Raw genomic sequence first — 19,553 nt, forward strand, 5'->3', positions numbered from 1 at the left:
CTGAAAAGTGGCTGCAAAGGAAGGGAAGCACCTGCTGTACCTGAGGAGCATCGGGAAGCCTATTTCAGATGTGATGCTTTAAAATTTAGATGTCATTATTAGCAAAAATGGCTCTGGGTTTTGTGCTCGTCTTAGTCTTGTTTTCCTTCTCCTTTCCCAGCAGATCCCTTTTACAGAGCTGCTCTGCTCTGTGTGGTCCCTATTAAAAGTTTCCTTTCCCAGGGTGATTCTGCTCCTTTTGTTGCATCTGGTTCTTGAGTACTTTATACTATCAAACAGCAAAACTGCTTTTATTGATGCAGCAAAGAACAATGGGATTTCTCCAGCAGTGCTCCCAAAATACACTTGTGGCTTTTATTTTCCTTTTTTTTTATATTGCTGGTTTCCAACAGTGGAAAAAATGATTGAGATCTGTTAGGTTTACCCTGGTCACTTCAATGGGAGGTTGGTGATATCCACAAACGGCTCCATAAATGGATTATGTCCTGTGCTCTGGCAGGGCTGAGCTGCTGCCCAGACAGGCACTGGGAGAGCAGAAACATCTTCAGCTCCCTGGAGGGCTGGGCAGAGCCGTGGGGCTGGGCAGAGCCGTGGGGCTGGGCAGAGCTGTGGAGCTGGGCAGAGCTGTGGGGCTGGGCAGAGCTGTGGGGCTGGGCAGAGCCGTGGGGCTGGGCAGAGCCGTGGGTGGCAAGCGTGGGCTGGGCAGAGCGTGGGGCTGGGCAGAGCGTGGGGCTGGGCAGAGCGTGGGTGGGCAGCTGTGGGGCTGGGCAGAGCCGTGGGGCTGGGCAGAGCCGTGGGGCTGGGCAGAGCCGTGGGGCTGGGCAGAGCTGTGGGGCTGGGCAGAGCTGTGGGGCTGGGCAGAGCCGTGGGGCTGGGCACAGCTGTGGGGCTGGGCAGAGCCGTGGGGCTGGGCACAGCTGTGGGGCTGGGCACAGCTGTGGGGCTGGGCAGAGCTGTGGGGCTGGGCAGAGCCGTGGGGCTGGGCACAGCGGTGGGGCTGGGCAGAGCTGTGGGGCTGGGCAGAGCTGTGGGGCTGGGCAGAGCTGTGGGGCTGGGCAGAGCTGTGGGGCTGGGCAGAGCCGTGGGGCTGGGCACAGCTGTGGGGCTGGGCAGAGCTGTGGGGCTGGGCAGAGCCGTGGGGCTGGGCAGAACGTCTCAGGGCTGGATTCAGGTTTTCCATCTGAGCAGGTGTCAGGATATGTGTGTCTGCCATATAAAACAAAATTATGCCATGTTTAAAATTTGATGTATGCATTTGAACGGCCTCTGTCAGCCTTTGCCCCTGGACATGTGTACAGTCTGATCACTGCTGACTATCTGGAGCTGGCTTTGCAGAAGCAAGCCTGTTTGCCCTGTTTCAGGGGAGGAGTGTGGAGCTGGGGATGGATGCTGGGGCCAGGAGCATCTCTGGTGTTAATGAGGAGCCACTGTGACAGCTAGAGGCAGTGCATGGGGCTCTGAGCAGCCTGAAGTAGTGAAGGTGTCCTGCCCTTGGCAGGAGATGGGAATGGGACGAGCTTCAAGGTCCCTGCCAGCCCAACCCAATCCCAAAATCTGTGACTCTGTGTTACCTCACTTCACCTGTGGTCCTGGACAAAAATCAGACTTCAAGCTTACATGGAAAGGTGTTTTCCCCCACCTCTTGTACTTCTGTCAGAGCTTTCCTGGGAACACACACCCGAACAGTTTGAAGTTTTTTCTTGTTCTCAGCCCATGCTCAGGGGGAAAGCTGGGTCAGCATTTGCAGGCATGTTTGAAGCTGTATCCCACACCCTCAGTGGTGCTGGGAGCTGGTTTCCAGGAATAGCTGAGCAAATACTTTGCTCTTTACATGTGTATCCAGAGGAACAAGTGGCGTGTGCATTCAGAGCATCTGTCCTGGCCAGGCTCTCTCCTCCCAGCAGCCTGCATTGTTTGCTTAGGCAAATGCTGATACGCTGCGTGAGCAGCAGGGATGGAGCCCTGGCCAAGGATATTAATAATGCCCAGGAATGTTGTGTGCTGCTGAAGTTTTAGCCCAGAGGGTCATACTGCTCAGCTCAGAGGGATTAGCTTAACCTGAGGCTAAGCTGCTCATTTTTGCTGGTATTTCCCTTGACCCTAGTCAATTATTTCAATTCCTTGAATAGTTTTTTGTTGTTTGGTGCCTGGTTTGTTGCTCCTTTGCATTGTGATGTATGGAGTCAGCAGGGCAGCAGGGGGGCCGTGCTCTCCTTCCCAGGCAGGGCTGGCAGTGCCTGGGGATGCAGCCCAGGCAGGGTGGGATCCATGCAGGCTGCAGGAAAGCCTTTCAGAGGGCTGTGGGTGCAGCAGCAGCTGGGCAGGGATGCAAATCCAGCAGCTAAAGCACTAAAGTGAGGAACAGCCCTAATGAGGATGGGGGGCTTGCTGCACTCCGTGGGGGTGCACCTGCAGAATGTGCCCCCATGGCCTCGTTCACCTGAGGGGATCTGAGCTGGTGCCTCCCCACAGCAGTGCCAGGGCTGCCCCAGTGTGCCACTGGCAGCCCCACTGGGGAGGGTGTCCCTGCTTTGGGGACTGCAGTGACAGCTGCCCCAGCTGCAGCAGCCCGTGCTGGAGCCTGGCCCTTCACCTGCCCATTCATCTTCCTGGAGTGTTAATGAGGGAAGGACACCTGCCTGCTCCCAGCAAAGTGCCCTTCACTCTGCCTTCCCTGCTCTGCAGCTTGCAGGGAGGGCTCTGTAGGCTCTGCTGGCAGCCAGGGAGCCCAGGGCTGTGTGTGTTCTGGGGGGGCTCTGTGCCCCCAGCCCCCAGCTGCCTCTGCTGCAACATCCAGGTAGGCAGGAGTCACCTTGAGCGAGCTGCTGGAAGCATTTCCCCCTGCACAGTCACTTCTGGAGATGCCTCATTTCTTTGGGGCACCCCAAAATCCACGGTGGGGGCTTTAAATCTCAGCAGCACAGGCAAGGGGAAGGTTCTGGGCTTGGCAGGTGCTTGGAGAGGAGCAGCAGCAGTGGCAGGTTTTGGCCTCCTTCCTCCACCACGGAGCTGCCTCGTGCTTCTCCTCCACTTGCTGAAATCAAGCAGAATTTTTAAAAATTAATTTTTAATTAAAATCTGTCTTTTAAATCCCTTTTAGTTTGGGGGGAGTGGTCGGCTCCAGGGACACAGAGGCCCAGGAGGTGAAGCATGGCCCTGTCACCAGCCAGGGGACACTGATTCCTGGTGCCTTTTGGTGGCAGGTTTTCTGTGACAGAGCCTGAAACTGGAGCATTGCTGAGGTGTGGCACAGGTGGGCCTGGCTGGGGGCAGGCTGGGGGTCTGCCCCTCCCAGCCTCCCCATACCAGGCACCCACAAATGCCCCATTGCAGGTGGGCACATGTTGTCCCCCCTCTTTGTCACAGGAAAGACAGCTTTGGGCTCTTGGTTGCAGAAGAAGACAGCTCTGGGAAAGAATACTTGCACTTTTTTAATAACCTATTTCTATAATTGAAGGATTTCAGATTTCTTTTGTAAGAGCAAGCGCCTGCTTAAACATGGAGACAAATACAACCAATAATATGTACTTGAAATTTAATGCAGGCTAATTCATTTTGGCACAGTCCCAGATATGCTGATTAAATGGCCTGTGAAGTGCTACAATATCTTGATAATGTACATTCCACATTTGATTATATAATCAATTATGTTGCACCTAATAACATTTAAAATTAGTGGAAAAGCTGTGAGCAGATTGTATCAGGTGCAGAGTGGGTCTTGGGCAGCTTTAAAAAAACTTCTGCCAGAAGGAGCAGGCGTAGATGGATCTTCAAACACTGTTCTTCAGGAAGCCAGAGACTTGATAAAATTTCTGTTAATTTAGTGACTTGATTTAGGGTAAAATAAGCTGTCTGCTGCTCTCTTGGTTTGCTGCTGGGAAAGGGACTCCTATTTTCTCTCTAGAGATGACTTTGCACCATGTGTTCAGAGCAGCCCTGGTGATGTTGGCAGTAATTCTGAGGTCAGACCCAGAGCTCAGCTCTGCCTGGGGGCTTTTCCTGCACCCAGCAGTGGGAACCAGAGCTCCTCTTCACTGGCTCTTCCCTGCCTGGGGAGCCTGAGTGGTCATTGCTGGGGACAGCCAGCTCCTCCACCACGTGTGACATTTTACTGTGCTGCTGATCCAGCTGTGGGCTCTCCCTGCTCCAGAGGGACTCCCCAGTGATCACTGTGATGGACAGCCCTGAGCTGGTGCCTGGGAGCAGCCAGGATCATTTGGCAAATGATTGTGGTTCCTTCTGGGGAAAGTGAGTGCTTTTTGGGTGACTGGCAATGGCAGGTTAGGGGGACTTTGGCCTGGGTTTTATGGCCCTCCAGTAGGAGAGGGTTGATGGGAAACAAATGGGTTATGGCCCCAGACAAGCTGTTGCTCCATTTTTTGTTCTGTTTAAAGCAGCACTATCAACCAGTTGGAATATAGGCTTGGAGTATCGCAGGGAGTAATCTAATTAGTATGAAGTCAATTCACTAGTTCCTTTTGTATCTCGTGATTAAATAAGTGGGAAAATGGCTTGAAAATTAGGTGCTAGAACAACCCAATTACATTTCTGTAGCTTTTTGTATTCAATTTCATAAACAATTTTGCTCTTCGCTGGTTAATCAGTGAATGCCTTTTTCCAGTTTGAAAAGCACTTTTGAAATTATAATGCAATTAAATTGTGTGTGGATGTTCTGGCATAGCGAGCGTGAGGGCTGGGGGCCTGGCAGCCAGCCACGCTCTACCTTGACAGTAATGAGTTCCTGAGCTGGCAGCTTGCTGGTGTCATTCCATACCCTGTCCAGGCTGGGATGCTGAGGGAGGCTCTGCCCCCTGCCCGTGCCTCGGCCGAGGCTCAGAGAGCAGCAGCACCCACCGGGCTCTCACAGAGCTCCAGAGCAGCTGCCTGGGGGCTTTGGGCTTTTTCCTACTTTTTCCCCTTTTTTTCATTCTCTTCCTTGTATGAGCCTTTGCAAGAGTGGAGGTTGGAGAGGGATGTGAGGGATTAAGTGTTGTTTTCCTGGAGGGTGTGACAGGGACAAGTCGGAGAACATCTCGGTCTCCTGTTAGCAGAGAGTCACGGGATGGTTTGGGGTGGAAGGAAGCTGATCCAGTGAGGGTTTTTCAGTGCTTGCTGTTTGTGCAGTTATTGTCTCGTGCCCAGTCTGCTCGTGGTCAGTTCAGGCTCCTGGGGAAGGGTGACCAAGCCTGCCTGATCCCAGGATTTACAGCACAAGGGGAGAGGCAGAAAGCTGTGTTAAGAGAAAAAGAAATAGTGCTGGAAATAATGACTTGCTTGGCAGGTTTTAACAAGTTCAGTAATGGTATTAGGTGCCCTTGGCTCAAGATAGTAACCTCCTCTTAAATGATCATTACCTGGCTAATAAAGAGCTCGGAGCGGGTCATTACAGCTTAATTTAGACGTAGCATCCTGTTTGGTTAGCACAGCGTGGCCATCTCTCAGGTTGTTGGATCTATTGCCTGGCTACGAGGTTGGGATGTGGGGTTCTTTGGGTTTTCACACGGGGGCTCTCCCCCAGCCCTCCCAGGTGTGCCTTCCCACCCTCACCTGGGACAGAGGAGCTGGTCTCAGCTCTGGGTGAGCTCAGCCAGGCAGGAGGATGTGCAGGAGTCGGGGTCCAGCCTCGTGCCCCCCACACTGTCCCAGCCTCTGCTCCCCCTTGTGCTTCTCTCACCCCATTAGCAGCAAGTTTCATGTGCAAATAATTACAGTAACCAACCCCCACACGTTATTAATATTTTGAAGACGTCTCTTTGATAAGCCCATCTTTTCAGCCAATTTCCTATTTCTTCGGAAAGCAAAGCATCTTTCCTCCCAGTTTTGTAAATCTGTTGTTAAAAAGAAGAAAAGGAAATGGAAAAAAGGATCCCCCCCCCTCCAAACCCTGACACCAGGCTGGGTTCTGTGCTGCCTTTGTCAGCCCTGGATGGAATTATGCATCATGAATAAAAACTGCTGTCAACATGCATTGGGTTCGAAACATTAGAGCATATGGTATGTGATTATCTGTATTGTCAAATGCAATAAAGTGAATTTGGATATAATAAAAAATGTAATATTTTAGAAATTTGGTAATAAACTGTGGAGGAATTGACAGGCAGAGAGTATCTGATGCCTGTGGGCAAACAGATAAAGATGGCAGGAGGTGGCACTCGGTGGCTGAGGCAGCATCAGGGGCTTGATTTTCTGATGGGAGCCTGGCTGGGCTGACTGGCACCCAGGGTGGTGGCCTTTGTCCCTCCTGGCTGCCAAAACCTGTAGGTTTCACTAATGAATAGACAGAAGCACAAGGTTCCCATTCTGGTTGTAGATGGATTAATTGGATTTTACAAATATTTGGGGTTTGCTTCTCTGATAGCAGAAAGAAACCTGTTGGAGTCTGCTCTATTCTCCCACCCAGCAGCATTTCCATACTGTTGGCTCCTTCTGAGGCTGGGAAGTCTGTACCTGAATGACAGGGAGCAGTGAAAGGCTGTGAGGGTGGGGCTGCTCCCAGACAGGGAGGAAAAAGAAAAGGTGGAGATCATTTTCTCCTGCAGTGGCTCCCAGTTCAGCCCGATGCTTTGACAGATCTGTGCCCCTTGTGACACGGATGTCCCCAGCAGAGAGAAGCTGAACTGGGAGCAAACTTCAGGGCCTCCTGGGTAGAAAATTCCGATGGAAAAGTGCAGATGGATCACACGTACCTGCAATTTTTCTTAGGTCACTGCTAATGCTTCTAAATGATCTGCGAGCGCATTAATCGTTTCTGTTAATTAACAATATGATAAAAGTGGCATTTAGTAAGCTCAGCCTAGTGTGCGTCTCAGTCATTATGTACTCAGTGCTTAGGTTTGATTTCAGAACGTTAATAAAATAAAATTTTAATGAAGGTTTGTTGTTATGAAAAATTTATTGCCAGGAGTTGAGGTGGTGCTGCCACGAGCGTGGTCTGTGACATGCAGGGGGTCCCTGGCTGCTCCTGCCTCTGCCAGGGCTCTGCCTGGGACCCCATCCCAGCCCTGACTGGTGCCCTTTGAACTGGAAACCTTTGCTCAGAGTGGCTCATTGGAGACAGGGACCAGTCCCTGTGTTCCTCATCCTCCCCTCAGGAAAGTCCCTCCCCAGAGCCGCTCTGGGTGGATTTTGCCCCGTTTCACCCCGAGGTGCCTCCTCCCCTTTCTGAGCAGTTCTCACTTTGGGAATGCCACACAGCTGTGGGAGCAAGGAGCCAGGGGCCTGAGCCTTGCAGCTTTGCCAGGCAGAAGCAGAGGAGGATCCTGCAGGTGCCCTTTGTCCAGCTGTGCCCTGACTGCCGTGCCTGACAGGGCTGGCCTCACTTACCTGCTCATTTCATTGTGAGAATTTTCTCTCCCCTTATGGAGAGTTTGCTGGCACTTGAAATAGGTGTCTGTGTCTGCCAGGAGAGCCTGCCTGTGCCCCATACCTGAGGTGTGCATTAACAGCCAGTGCACGTGCAGGCAGATCATGTCTGGGGGGTGTCAGTCCCAGCAGCAGGGCTGGAGAGCACATGCTGCAGGTAAGGGAGGATATTTTCCATCCTAGACCATGGGTTTTAACCTCATTCCCCTTCCATCTGCTGCTCTGGTTATCACCAGGGTGAGGTGAGATCCTGTTCACCTTGGAGCAGGTGATGCCCTCAGGTGTGCTCAGCAGTGTCCCCAGCAGAGCCTCCTTGGAGGTGAGGTAAAACCTGAGGTGTGTGTCTCAGGGGATGGCTGTGTTCCCTGAGTGTGCAGAATTGCTCCTTTGGAAACCTGAACCTCTCCTTCCTTCCTTCTTTCCGTGTGTTTGCAGCACAGGAAATTGGAATAGTAGGAAATAACAGCTTTTGTCAGCTTTTGTCCTCGACAGGTTTTGGCTCTGACAAGCTGAGTTGTGGTATGAAGACTCAGAGGAAGGGACAAGGAAGTGAGGGGGCTGCAGACCACAGGGAATGTTTAAGTGGCTTCTCCAAAGGCACAGCAAAGGGAGGTGTCAAAGTCAGGGCTGAGTTTTTGAGTCCTGGCTGTCGGGTTCTGGGGCTGAGGAATGAATGGCTCTTCCCTGACACAGGATTAAACCCCCAGGTCCCCATTCCCAGACTCTGGGTAATGACTTGTAGTACCTTTGCAGACAGAAATTAAAAACACCCATGGTTCACTGTCTTCTGGGTAATTAAAATGTCCTGTCGCCTCTGCTCGGTGTTCTGTTCATCTGCAAAGACAAGATTTGGTGACAGTGATCACAGGACTTGGTTTCACATCCCCCTCCCTGCCCCCACCTGCCAGTTTATTATTATTGTTATTATTATTATTTTTATAAGACAGCTTGGCAGGCTGGGAGCTTACTAAGGAACTTTTTCCTCTCTGATTACAAGGGATGTGTGAATAAAGCAGAATGGTATTGATTCACACCAATCTATGCATCGACTGTGTGGGAGCCACTTGCAATTCCCAGCAGCACTGGAAAGCTTTGCAACAGGGAGAAATATGACCAGGCAAGTTGAGAAAATAAATTAAACTAGTGTCAACTTTTCTTGTTTCTTCCCTCATTATTAATGGATGGAATGGGGCTCGTTTATCAAGAAGAGGAAAAATTAATTGACACGGGCTTTAATGTTATTATGCCTGGCTTGTCTGGTCACATTTCTTCATTTTTAATTTTTTTTTTTACTTTTGAAAGGCATTTTATTACCTTTCACAGGACCAGCTGCCAAAACTATGGGTATAAACAAGAAAGCAGGTGCATAAATAATACCACAGCAGGACTGGACTTTTCTGCATTTCAGAGCTGAAGTAGCTGAGGTGTGAGGAGGGGAGCAGGGGCAGTGAGCAGGTCAGCTCCAGAGCCCTGGCACAAAGGGGGAGCCCAGCCTGAGCTGCTGTTTGCTGGTGAATCTGCTGGGAGGTGTCAGGCTGGACATCCCCATCTGTCAGCACAGCCACTCCTTGGGCAGCTCCCAGGGCAGGGCTGGAGGGACTGGGGAGCCCAGGGAGCCCAGGGAGCCATCCCAGCACTGAAATGGGTGGGGGTCAGCAGCAGGGTGGTCCTGTGGAGCACTCTGTGTGAGAGGGGGGCTGACCCTGCACTCACAAGTGACTGTGGGGTGCTTCTTGCTGAGCAGCAGAGCCAGGTTTAGGCAGAGCCCTGTTGGTGTGATGGGGGTGTGCAGTCTCCTCCTTTGTCCTCTCCCTGCTCCTGTGCCCTGCCCTTGTTCTGTGGGATTGCTGTGCAGGACAGAAGAGCCCTGGTGACCCCGTGGCTCCCAGAACATTTCCAGGAGCTCTGTGGTTGCTGTAAGTGTAGGAGCAGGCAGGCACAGCTGCAGGCTCAGCAGCAGTGTGGGCACAGCCCGGGCACAGGCAGGGCAGCGATGAGGTTGGGTGACTTGCTCCACATCAGCAGGTGACTGACTGACCTCCAGGCAGCTTGGCACCTAAAGCAGGCCCTGGGTGCTGTGTGTTCACCCACCAGGGCATCTCCCAGGTGCCTGAGAGCCCCTGGGGGCTGTGCCTGCCAGGTGAGCTGGGTTTGGCTCGGGCCCCAGGTGGTGGTGGGGGTGCTGTACCTGTGGCATTGCTCTGCCCATCAGAGCCCTCCAGGGTTAACCCCAGCATTAGCCTGGGATTAACCTCTGTGGCCTGGCATGCAATCACCTTGTTCTGCTCGTTGAAAGGCCAGCAGAGGTTTGACAGAGAGACCTGTGCCCGGGTGAGCTGCTTTGGTGTCACTCTGCCAGGCTGTGACGTGCCTGCGTGTGCAGCCACAGCTGTGACACGGATCCCTGTGCAGCCAGACCTGGGCTCTGGGCATGGTGCTGCCAGCCAGGGAGAGGAGATGCATTTCATAGCCCTGGTGTCGTCATCTCAGCTATATCTTACCAAGTTTGACGTAAAAACTCTCAAGTGATGACAAAAGTGTGAAATGTAGTTGGTTAGAGTGGGGGGAAAAAACAAAATACAGAGCACGGGACTCCTGACATTTGGGATCTTCAGTCTGGCTTCTTAATAGTATTTATGGCTTCTGACTGTTCTTTTACAGTATTTTAATCTGTGTATGGTTTTCTCTGAACAATGTTTGTCTTGTTTCTGGAACACCGTGGCAGAACCTGCTGAGCTGACCCTCTGGAGCCACCTTCCCACAGGGCAGCCTTGGTGGCTGAGCAGGGCTTGGGATCCAAGGAGGTTTTACACAGAATCCCAGAATCACTGGGGTTGGAAAAGACTCCGAGATCACTGAGTCCAAGCTGTGCCTGCCTGCTTCCCACCTTGTCCCCAGCACACAGCCCTGAGTGCCACCTCCAGCCCTTCCTTGGACACCTCCAGGGATGGGCACTCCAAACCTCCCTGGGCAGCTCCTTCCAACCCTTTCCATGAAGAAATTCTTCCTGAAATCATCTTCTGTCTGGTGTCACAGTGTGTTGGAGGACGTGTCCTGCTCCACTGGATGTCAGGAGTCTGGGCTGGCATCTCCTTGGTGCCCATGAACCAGCAGATGAATGGAGTAGGCTGACTCCTTTTGCAGCAGATGAATGGAGTGGAAGAACTCCTCATTCCCAGTAGATTCCAGAGGAGGGTTTTTTCACCTGAAGGTCATGGATACACGTCTCAGCTTCCTTGGCTCAGAGCCTCTCGTTTGGGGCATCTGTTTGCCTCTTACTTTATTTTTCTCCCTCTTCTTTGTCTTTTCTTTTACAGAAAAGATTATTCAAATGAATATTCTGTTTTATTCATTTGAATAAAAAACCCAACCGTTTGACTCTGTTAAATGCTTATCTCTTAAATAGAGCTTGTTAGCTTCCAATAATAGCTTCATTCAGAAGGATGCAGTATAATTTCATTTTAAAACGTGTGCTCCTTGACAACCAGAATCCTATTTCTGTCACCGTTTTCAACAGCCGCCTTTGTTTTGGGTTAATCTTTTCCATACACTTTCTGAGAACCAGTTTTTTGTTGACTCTTAGTACCTCTCAGAAGAAATAATTGTCTATTTAGCCCAGGAAGGTTTCTGAGAGTTTTGGTAATTTAAATGTGAGTTTGTATTCATTATGGGAACTAATGAGACCGTGTGTGCAGGGGGATCTTTGTGTGGGTGCAGTTATGAAAAGCTGGAATTTGATACCCACAAAGTGGAACAAGGAAAGAATCCCAGAATGGTTTGGGTTGGAAGGAACCACAAGGTGCTCATTCCACCCCCTGCCATGGCAGGGACACCTTCCACTGTCCCAAGGTGCTCCAGACCCTTTCCACCCTCCCAGGGAGGAATTTAAGTGCCTGTGAGCCTGCAGGTGGAAATCCTCTGGTTGCTCCCACTGAGTTTGAGGTGTTGGGCATTGTAGAGGTCACCTCTGGTTCTCCTCTCCTTTTCCTCTCCTGGGCACTCTGACCAAGTGCCACAGTTCTCTCAGGACCCTGAAAATGCCTGCTAACACCTGCAGGTTGTTGTTTTATTGTTGTCGAACCTGGAAATGCAGAAAGCTGGGTGGCCACCTGATTTAATCAGACCAATAATTTCAGATAAACCTGTGCTGAAGCCATATGGAGTGGGATGAGGGTGGGAGATGTTTCCAGTCCAGACACGGAATGACTGCAGCGCTGCCATGTTCACGTATTAGGGCTAATCTCCTAAATTCCCCTGCCCTCCATCCTGGCACCGAGACCTAAGCAAAGCTGAAAGAGGAATCCTCAACTGCAGCACTCGCTAATGAGCTGCTAATGATGAAGATGTTGCTGGTGCTCGAACAATTAATGACTTGGAGCCCCAGCCCGGCCATCTCAGCCTCGGTCCGGCCGCGCTTCGCTCCCACCTCGGGGATGCCTGGGCTGCCAGAGTCGGGCACTCAGCCACAAAAATCCCAGGTTTAACTGCAGGTCTGTTCAAGGTAGATTTAAATGGAGTCATTTAGAAGGCAAATGAAAGACGTGAGTTATGTAAAAAAATGCAAGCTGCTGCCTGCTCTGGGTGCTGTGTGATGCCTTGGAGGAGGGCTGGAAACCATCCCTGGCCATCCTTCCCCCAGCAGGAGGGTCTGAAGTGGAATGGGAGCATTCCCCACGGCTGCAGGCACTGTGCACTGCCAGAAGAGCTGCTCAGAGCTCACCTGGAGATGCCCTTTGCTCCCCAGCCAGAGGCAGGGCTGCCCTGGGGCTGTCCTGTCCCTGTGCAGTCCAGCAGCTCCCAGTTTGGGGATGGACTTCATCCCCTTCTTGGAGTCTTTAGGTTTCATTAGCATAATTGGTGTCGATGTTAACTCATGAGCCCTCCCCAGCACACAGCTGGGATTTTTCATTAGCCTGAGGTTCTTTGTTTAGGCAGGAGCAGGAGCAGGGTGGGCTGCCAGGTGCCCCCAGTGCAGCCCCAGCAGAGCAGGCTCAGTGCACAGGCACGGGCAGGCAGCAGGCATCAAACAGCCCAAACCAACCCAAATCCTCAGCTCTTTGAAGCAGCACTGAGAAGAGAGGAACGATTAGATCAGAGGCTTGAAGTGTAATGGGTTCCTGGAGGCCTCAGGATGTCCTGATGAGGTATTAGAGGAAGTAATTCAGGAAGAAAGGGACAAATAACCACCTCCGGAGCGGGGCTGACCCGGCAGCCAGAGCACACACAGCACACAGAGCTGCTCTGTCTCTGGGAGGCACCGGGGCTTTTCTCCTTGCCAGGGGTAAATGAGGAATCATCTTCTGTCTTCCCAGATTTTTATGGGTTTTGGGTCATGTAATGAGTCAGCTCTAATGGAGAAGTCCCGTGGAATTAAACAAGAGATGAAATCAATATGGTTCCATAGAAATATAATTGGGTTTTGTAGAGATTGCTCTTAAAAACCTATAAGGTGTAAAGGAAAATACAGCCTTATTGTAGTTTCCGAGCCATCATGTAACTGGGGTGTAACTATCCATTAAATTCTGCAGGATGGATCCAAAAATCCATAAGGGGGTTTTAATTCTCCATTAAATCCTATGGAAGAGCTGGAACAGAACCATATTAATTTTCCCTCAGACAATGCTTCTTCCCTCCATTAGGCTGCAATAAGCCCAGGAACAGCTCCACAGGCAGCAGGTGTAGCCACACCTGTGTGTTGTTATGGAAGTTTTCCAAAGTCCCAATGGCTAAATAATGCTTTATTAAAATGAGATTGCTACACTTAACTAATGTTTTCCTTGCCCCCCTCCCCTTTTTGTATCTTTATCAAATAGGATTTGGCTTCGTAACTTTTGAAAATGAAGACGTGGTGGAAAAAGTCTGTGAAATTCATTTCCACGAAATCAATAATAAAATGGTGAGTGTTTGTTGGTGCTGTGTGGGTGCCAGGGAGCTCTGAGCCCCCTCCCTGACGTGTGCCCTGCCCAGGGCTGGGGTACATCCCTCTGGGAGGGTGCTGGGCCCTGCTGCAGGGCTGGGGTCAGGGTGCTGAGCTGGGGCACTGCCCAGCCCCTCTGGGTCCCCCCTGCCCCCCAGAGCAGGTTGGGTGTGAGAGCCCAAAGGGCTTGGGGAGGCTGTGAGCTCAGCTCCTCCAGCAGAGAGCCCAGCTGAAGCTGCTCCTCAGTGACAGGCAGGTGCCAGGTTGTGGGTTGCCCTGAGCCAGATGAAAAGGGGCATTTGTATTTCAATTGCTGCAGTAACTTTGATATTTTCGGCTAAAATATTCTTTTTCCCTTTGTCAAAACATCCTTTGCTTCTCAAATGTGTATTCAGATATGCATTGTATATCGGTCTGATATGTGTTCACAGACTTTAAATTTAATAATAGAGCTTTTAGTGTGGATAAGATCAAAGCAATCTCCTTGGCATATGCTGGAGGCCCGATTCAATATTTGACTTGCTAATTTTTCCCAGGGCACTGAAATAATATTCCTCATATTGTTGCTCCCTGCAATATGCATGTGAAATAAAAGTGAGGGTCCCCTTGGCCAAGTGTGGGGTGGGGAGGTGGGCAGGGCTGGGGCAGTGCTCCTGCTCCTGGGAGAAGTCTCTTGCTCCACTTCACAGGGATGCTGTGGGCTCTGCCTGTCCTGTTGCCCCCAGCCCCTCCTGCCCTGGGCTCTCCTGCCTGTCCCACCTGAGTGCCTCTGGGCTGGGGGGAGGCTCACTGCCTTTGGATAATTCCTAAATGCTGTTAATCTGCCTTAAAACAAAGGAACAGAGCAAACCCCAACCACCCCCACCCAGCAGAGCCAAAGACAAGAGAGAAATAAATGAGAAACACTCGGGGTGTGAGTTTAGGGATTGCCAGGTGGGAGGGAAGAGCTCCCTCCAGGATTTCCCTGTCCACAGCAGGAGGGCACACTCCATAGGGTTGGTTCCTCCCACGAGAGGCTTTTCTCTGGGGCAGGGCTCAGGGTTGCCCTGGGGGCAGCAGCAGGTGCTGGTGTGCCCCAGACAGGGACAGTGCTGGGTGCTTCATCCCTGCATCTGCACCCGTGGGCTGGAAAAGCCTCAACCTGGCTCTTGGCATCTCCTGGGAGGGGAGGAATAGCTCAGAGCTCTTGGGAGGATCCCTTCCCAGGTGGGAGGCTGCCCAGGAAAGGAGCAGGGAGGGTGGGACTGGGTGAAAACACTCCAGGAACGCCAGAAAGGGCAAGAGAAAACAGTTTGGAGTGTTGGTGTTTGTTGTTGGGTAATTAAACAATCCCCTTCCCACTCCTGTGCCCGCTCAGTGCCCCCTGCAGGTGCCCCCATCTCCGAGTGTTCCCTTCATGTCACTCCCTCAGCCCTGATTCTGAGAGCAGCCCACGAGCAGGGGATGAGACAGGATCCTGCCTTGGGACTGGGTCACAGCCCTGAGCTGTGGCTGCAGCTGAACGCCAGCCCCTGCAGGGCCAGGAGCTCTGTGTGATGTGACACGAGCTGGGGCTGGCACACAGCTGGCCTGGAGTGACACACAGCTGCCTGGGGCAGTGCTGGGCTCCTGTCACACTGGCATCATGTCCCCGTGTCCCTGAGCCGTGGAGGGGACCGGCTCTCACAGCCCCAGCACGAGGCCATGGGGATTGCAGTGGCTCAGTGGGCTGGGACTGGGACACCCTGTCCTCATCCCCATCCCTGTCCATGCCCCTGTCCCCTCCTTGCCTGTGTCTCTGTCCCCATCCTTCCCACATCCCTGTCCCCATCCCTGCCCGTGTCCCTGTCCATGACCCTGTCCCCATGCCTGTCCCCATGCCCAGCTGGGAATGCCCAGCTCCATGGGCTGGCCCCGTGTCACTCCCCCTCCTCTCCTGGCCGTGTCCCAAGGCAGGGGCAGGCAGAGGGCAGCAGGGCTGCTGCTCCCCAGCCTATTTCCAGCTCCAGCCTCCCTGGCAGGCTATTTTTAGCTCATCCATTCTGCTTCTGTTGCCATCCATAAAGTTTAGAATGTCAAATGTAATATTAAACGAGCAGTAGGACAGTGAAAAGAAAATGCCAGCGAGGTATTTAATAAATGGAAGTTGGAATTTACGTGGGAGGCCAGAGATGCTCCAAACATTGCAGGGGGACAATAAACCCAAACGAGCTGTCCTCAGCCTGTTGTTCCTGTGACAGGAGCAGGTGCTTTGCAAAGAGACACCTGTTTTTCTAAGGAAGAGTGAAAGTAGCTGTAAAAGAAATGGGATGGAGTCATTACTTTCCCTTAGGTGCCAGTGTGGTGGAGTCATGCACATCCTGGGTGCAGTGCTGGGGAGAGGGGTGATGAGCTGAGCCTGGAGCCAAGGTCTCATGTCAGGCTCTGGAGCAGCCGACTGAAATGTTGGCTGTGACACTCCCAGCACCTGTGGCTCTTCCTCCCTCTCAGGATGGGATTTTGCAGGTTTTGTGGGCCTTGGGCACTTCCAGGGATGGGGCAGCCACAGCTTCTCTGGGCACCCTGTGCCAGGATCTGTCCCAGCCCCAGCCATTGATCAGTAATGTGTAATCAACAGGCCCACAACTCAGTGCATTTTTAAAATGAGCTGAAAGCCCCTCTGCTGCTGCCTGGTGTGCTGGCCGTGCTGTGAGTGACACGTTGTCCCCAAGGTGATGGCAGCCCCTCACACGTGGCTGGCACCACAAAGTCTCCTTGTCTTTGGGTGGCTCAGAGGGGGTTTGTGCATTGTGGATATTCACATTCTGCTTTCCTCAAAATAGCCCTGCTCTCCCTGGAAAGCTGTTAGCCAGGGCTTTGTGAGACATCCTGGGCTGAGGGCTGACAGCCTGCTCTGTTGTGCTGGGTATAAGAGGCTTTTCACTCCCCTGCTCAGCCCTCCTGGGCTCCCGTGGCTGAGACTGCTCTGCCTGACCCAGGAGTACCCCAGTGCAAGGTTAATTCTCCAAACTAGACTAAACAAAAATAGTGATTTTTAGTTTCCCTGCCTTTTTTTTCCCTTTTCTTTTTTTATTTTTTTAGCCTTAGAATTAAACCTTTCTTTGTTGGGCTGCTGAAAGTGTAGCACATCCTCGTACGAGGAGGTGGAAAAAATCTGGAAATTATTAAGATGCCCAGAAACTCTGAATTGAGAGCTTGAGTGAGGTCCAGATGTGTGTACAAAGACCCTTATCAGGCACTCTCGGGGGCAGTTTGGGATGGAGCTGAGCCCTGACTCATACATCCATATACATTTCCTCCTGGAGGAGCCCCCTTGGTGTCCTGTCACATGTGTGACATCCCTCCAGGCTCTTCCCCTTGAGGTAACTCTGCCTTTGGAATGGTTCTGGCCATCTCCATCCCCTTCCCTGTAAGGACAGGGCTGGATTCTGGCAGAAGAGCAGCCAGGCCCCTTTTCTTTCTGCTTTTGCTGTTGATGAAGAGGCACCATCCAGGCCCCCGGTGTGTCCACGTTGTGGTGCCTCACTCCTGCCCACATTGTCCCAGTTTGCTGATGGGATGGTGCCTGGGCACTTCCAGAGCACCTCTTGGTGTGGCACAGGTGCCTGGGCAGTGTGCCAGTCCCCTGGGGATGAGCAGGGCTGGGGTCAGGCAGTCTCTGTCCCAGGACAGCAGAGCAGGGCCATGCCCCCAGTCCTGTACCCTCCCATGGAGAGAGAGTCTGTCTGCATAACAGAGAATCTTCTGGCCCTCCACATGGGGTATATTTGTTTACAGAGGCTTAGGAATTATTTCTCTTTCCTGCTGGTGACTTTTGCTTCCCCTTTAATCCCAGTTAAAGCCCCTCTGCAGCTCACTGCCATCCCTTTGTACCCCTGTGTGCTCTGGAAATCAGAAGTGGTGCCAGGCTCTGAGAACAGCAGTGGGCTGGGTTATGGCTGCAAAAGCTAATTACCAGGTTCTTGTTTCTAAGGGTGCTAATCCAAGCTTCATTTCCCTGTTAATTGTCCATCCATCCAGGCTGGATGGGTTTTATCATCCAGGCTGCAGCACCAGTGGCCCTGAGGTGTAACCAGTGCTGCCACGACACTGGGAGCAGTGGCCCTCCCACAAGATGTGGCTGTGAAATGAGGTGACATGACACACTTCTGGTGCTCCCCCCGTCATCTGACTGGAGGAATCATCGGGGCAAACTCCTGTGAAATGGCACTCTGGTTAAAAACCACAACAAAGTTAGAGGCACAAACCCCGAGCCTGTGGACTCAGCCTGCAGCCCCTGCAGTGCTGGGCTGCACCACTGCACAGCACCCTCCTGCTCAGAGCTTGGAGCCACAGGGATGGGCTGGGATAGCTCCAGTCCAGCTGCTGGGGGGTGAGATGGCAGTGCCTGAGCAAGAAAGCATGGAGAAGTGCTGAATTTCTCCTTTTTCCTGGGAGAAGGAGGCTGGCTGGGGGCCCTGGGTGTCCCCCTGGCAGCGGGGCTGGGCTGCTGTCTCACGGGGCATTGGCAGAATCACCACGTGGTTCCAGTGGCATTGAGCAACTTCCCAAGGCAGCAGGAGTAACTGAGAGTGAAAGAATGCAGATCCTTTATTAATAGGGTTTACAGAAATTTTCTGCTGGGTAGAAATATTGATTCTTTATTCCTATTTTAAAAGGAGCTTTTTGTAACGATCACTGGGAGTCGTGGTGTGTTATCGATTGCACTGGAGCCCTCCCTCCATTCATCCCGCTCCCACTAGTGCTGGGTTCCCTTTCAGGAGCACAGAACTTCTTAAATCAGCACTTGTGTCACCTCTGGGGGCTGCAGTGGGTGGTTAAAGAGACACCCACGTTTGCTCTTTCCAATCTGGTTACGCTGTTCTGGAAGTTCACCTTTGAGCGGGAGGAGGTGCGGGGAGGCAGATGCTAAAAATAAACCTCCCCCCCTTAAGTAGATCAGTTCTGCATTTGACATTTACATGGAATTCATTTGCATCTCATTTGTACATGTTTCTGCTCAATAGGTAGAATGTAAGAAAGCACAACCTAAAGAAGTGATGTTTCCACCAGGGACGAGAGGGAGGGCACGTGGATTGCCGTACACCATGGACGCCTTCATGCTAGGGATGGGAATGTTGGGTAAGTGCACATCCCCACACCTGTGTGGGTGCCAGCCTGGAACTCCAGCAGGGGTGGAGTGAGGAAAATAATCCTGTCTGTGGTAAATGATTAACTCCCCCCGCCCCCCCCAGCCCGGAATATAAAAAATTTGCATTTAAATGGATGTTTTAAATAGCCTGTTTTACTCTTACTCGCAAAAATAGAATGATGAAAGATGCAGTGTGTTCATTCTGACTAAAAATGATCTCTCCCCTTTTTTAGAAGAATTGAGTCACACATTATTCCCCTTCTTTTAAAGGTAGCTTTGACAGTTCAGCACAGATAATTGAAAATCTTGCTGGTTCTTAAATGGCATGGATGGAGGAAGTGGGGGGATGCGTAACAGGACAGGTCACAACAATAATTACAAGTTTCAAGGAGATGGAATGGTATTTTAGTCCTGAGTATTGTGTCCAGAAAATACTAATTAAATGGGATAAATGATACTTAATGGCAAATTCCTATTTGTGCAGGAGGTCTATTTAGTTATAATTGGTTCTCATTTGTTTCTGCCTAGATAATTCTTTCTAAATAATGTGACAACCCCAGATACTCTGTTCTCAGCCAAAATGCTGCTAATCCATTGCCAATGGTTTTTTTTTTGTAAAACACCATATATTTTAAACTTTCTGCTCCCTTTGTATCCCTGGACTTCCCCTCAGTCGTCACCTCCTGTGTCCATGAAGAGTATGCGAATGGGAGGGCAATCTGGAGGTGTCCCCAGGCAGCAGTGAGCCTTTCCCAGGCCAGTGCCCCCCTTGAGGATGCTTTGACTTTGCTATCCCGGGTTTAGATGATCCCAGAAACCGAGCACAAAGCCCAGCCTTGGGATCTGGGCTGCCCTGAGCTCTGCTGAGCAGAGTCAGGGGCTGGCTGAGATGCTGGAGGACCCCAGAGCCCCTGGGGTGGGTGTCAGGTCAGAGAGCCCTGTTCCTGCAAGGATCAGGCTGTTACACCGAGGTGTCTGACACCAGGCACTGCTTGATTTGATAGGAAGAACTTGCTGCCATGTTTGCTTTATCTCAGAATTAATAGTGCTTCTGTTGGTGTGGCTGGGGTGATCCATTTCTGGGCTGTGTAATCAGCTTATTGCAGCTGATCATCTGTTTTGCTGTCCCCACGCTCCACTGCCACCCTGCCCCACAGTGTTTGG

General features: G+C 51.7%; 1 protein-coding gene across 11 annotated transcripts in view; it reads left to right on the plus strand.

Moving 5' to 3' along the window:
• The window catches only part of MSI2 (musashi RNA binding protein 2), a 201,133-nt gene that overhangs the window by 137,911 nt on the left and 43,669 nt on the right, over positions 1-19,553 (plus strand). For all 11 annotated transcript variants that reach the window (XM_050981603.1, XM_050981604.1, XM_050981606.1 and 8 more), the window contains exons 8-9: positions 13,176-13,258; positions 18,265-18,379. In XM_050981603.1, coding sequence (XP_050837560.1) covers positions 13,176-13,258; positions 18,265-18,379 — 198 coding nt within the window. The remainder of the gene's footprint in view (positions 1-13,175; positions 13,259-18,264; positions 18,380-19,553) is intronic.

Source organism: Serinus canaria, chromosome 19 (genome assembly GCF_022539315.1).
Source record: "Serinus canaria isolate serCan28SL12 chromosome 19, serCan2020, whole genome shotgun sequence".
Classification (NCBI taxonomy): domain Eukaryota; kingdom Metazoa; phylum Chordata; class Aves; order Passeriformes; family Fringillidae; genus Serinus; species Serinus canaria.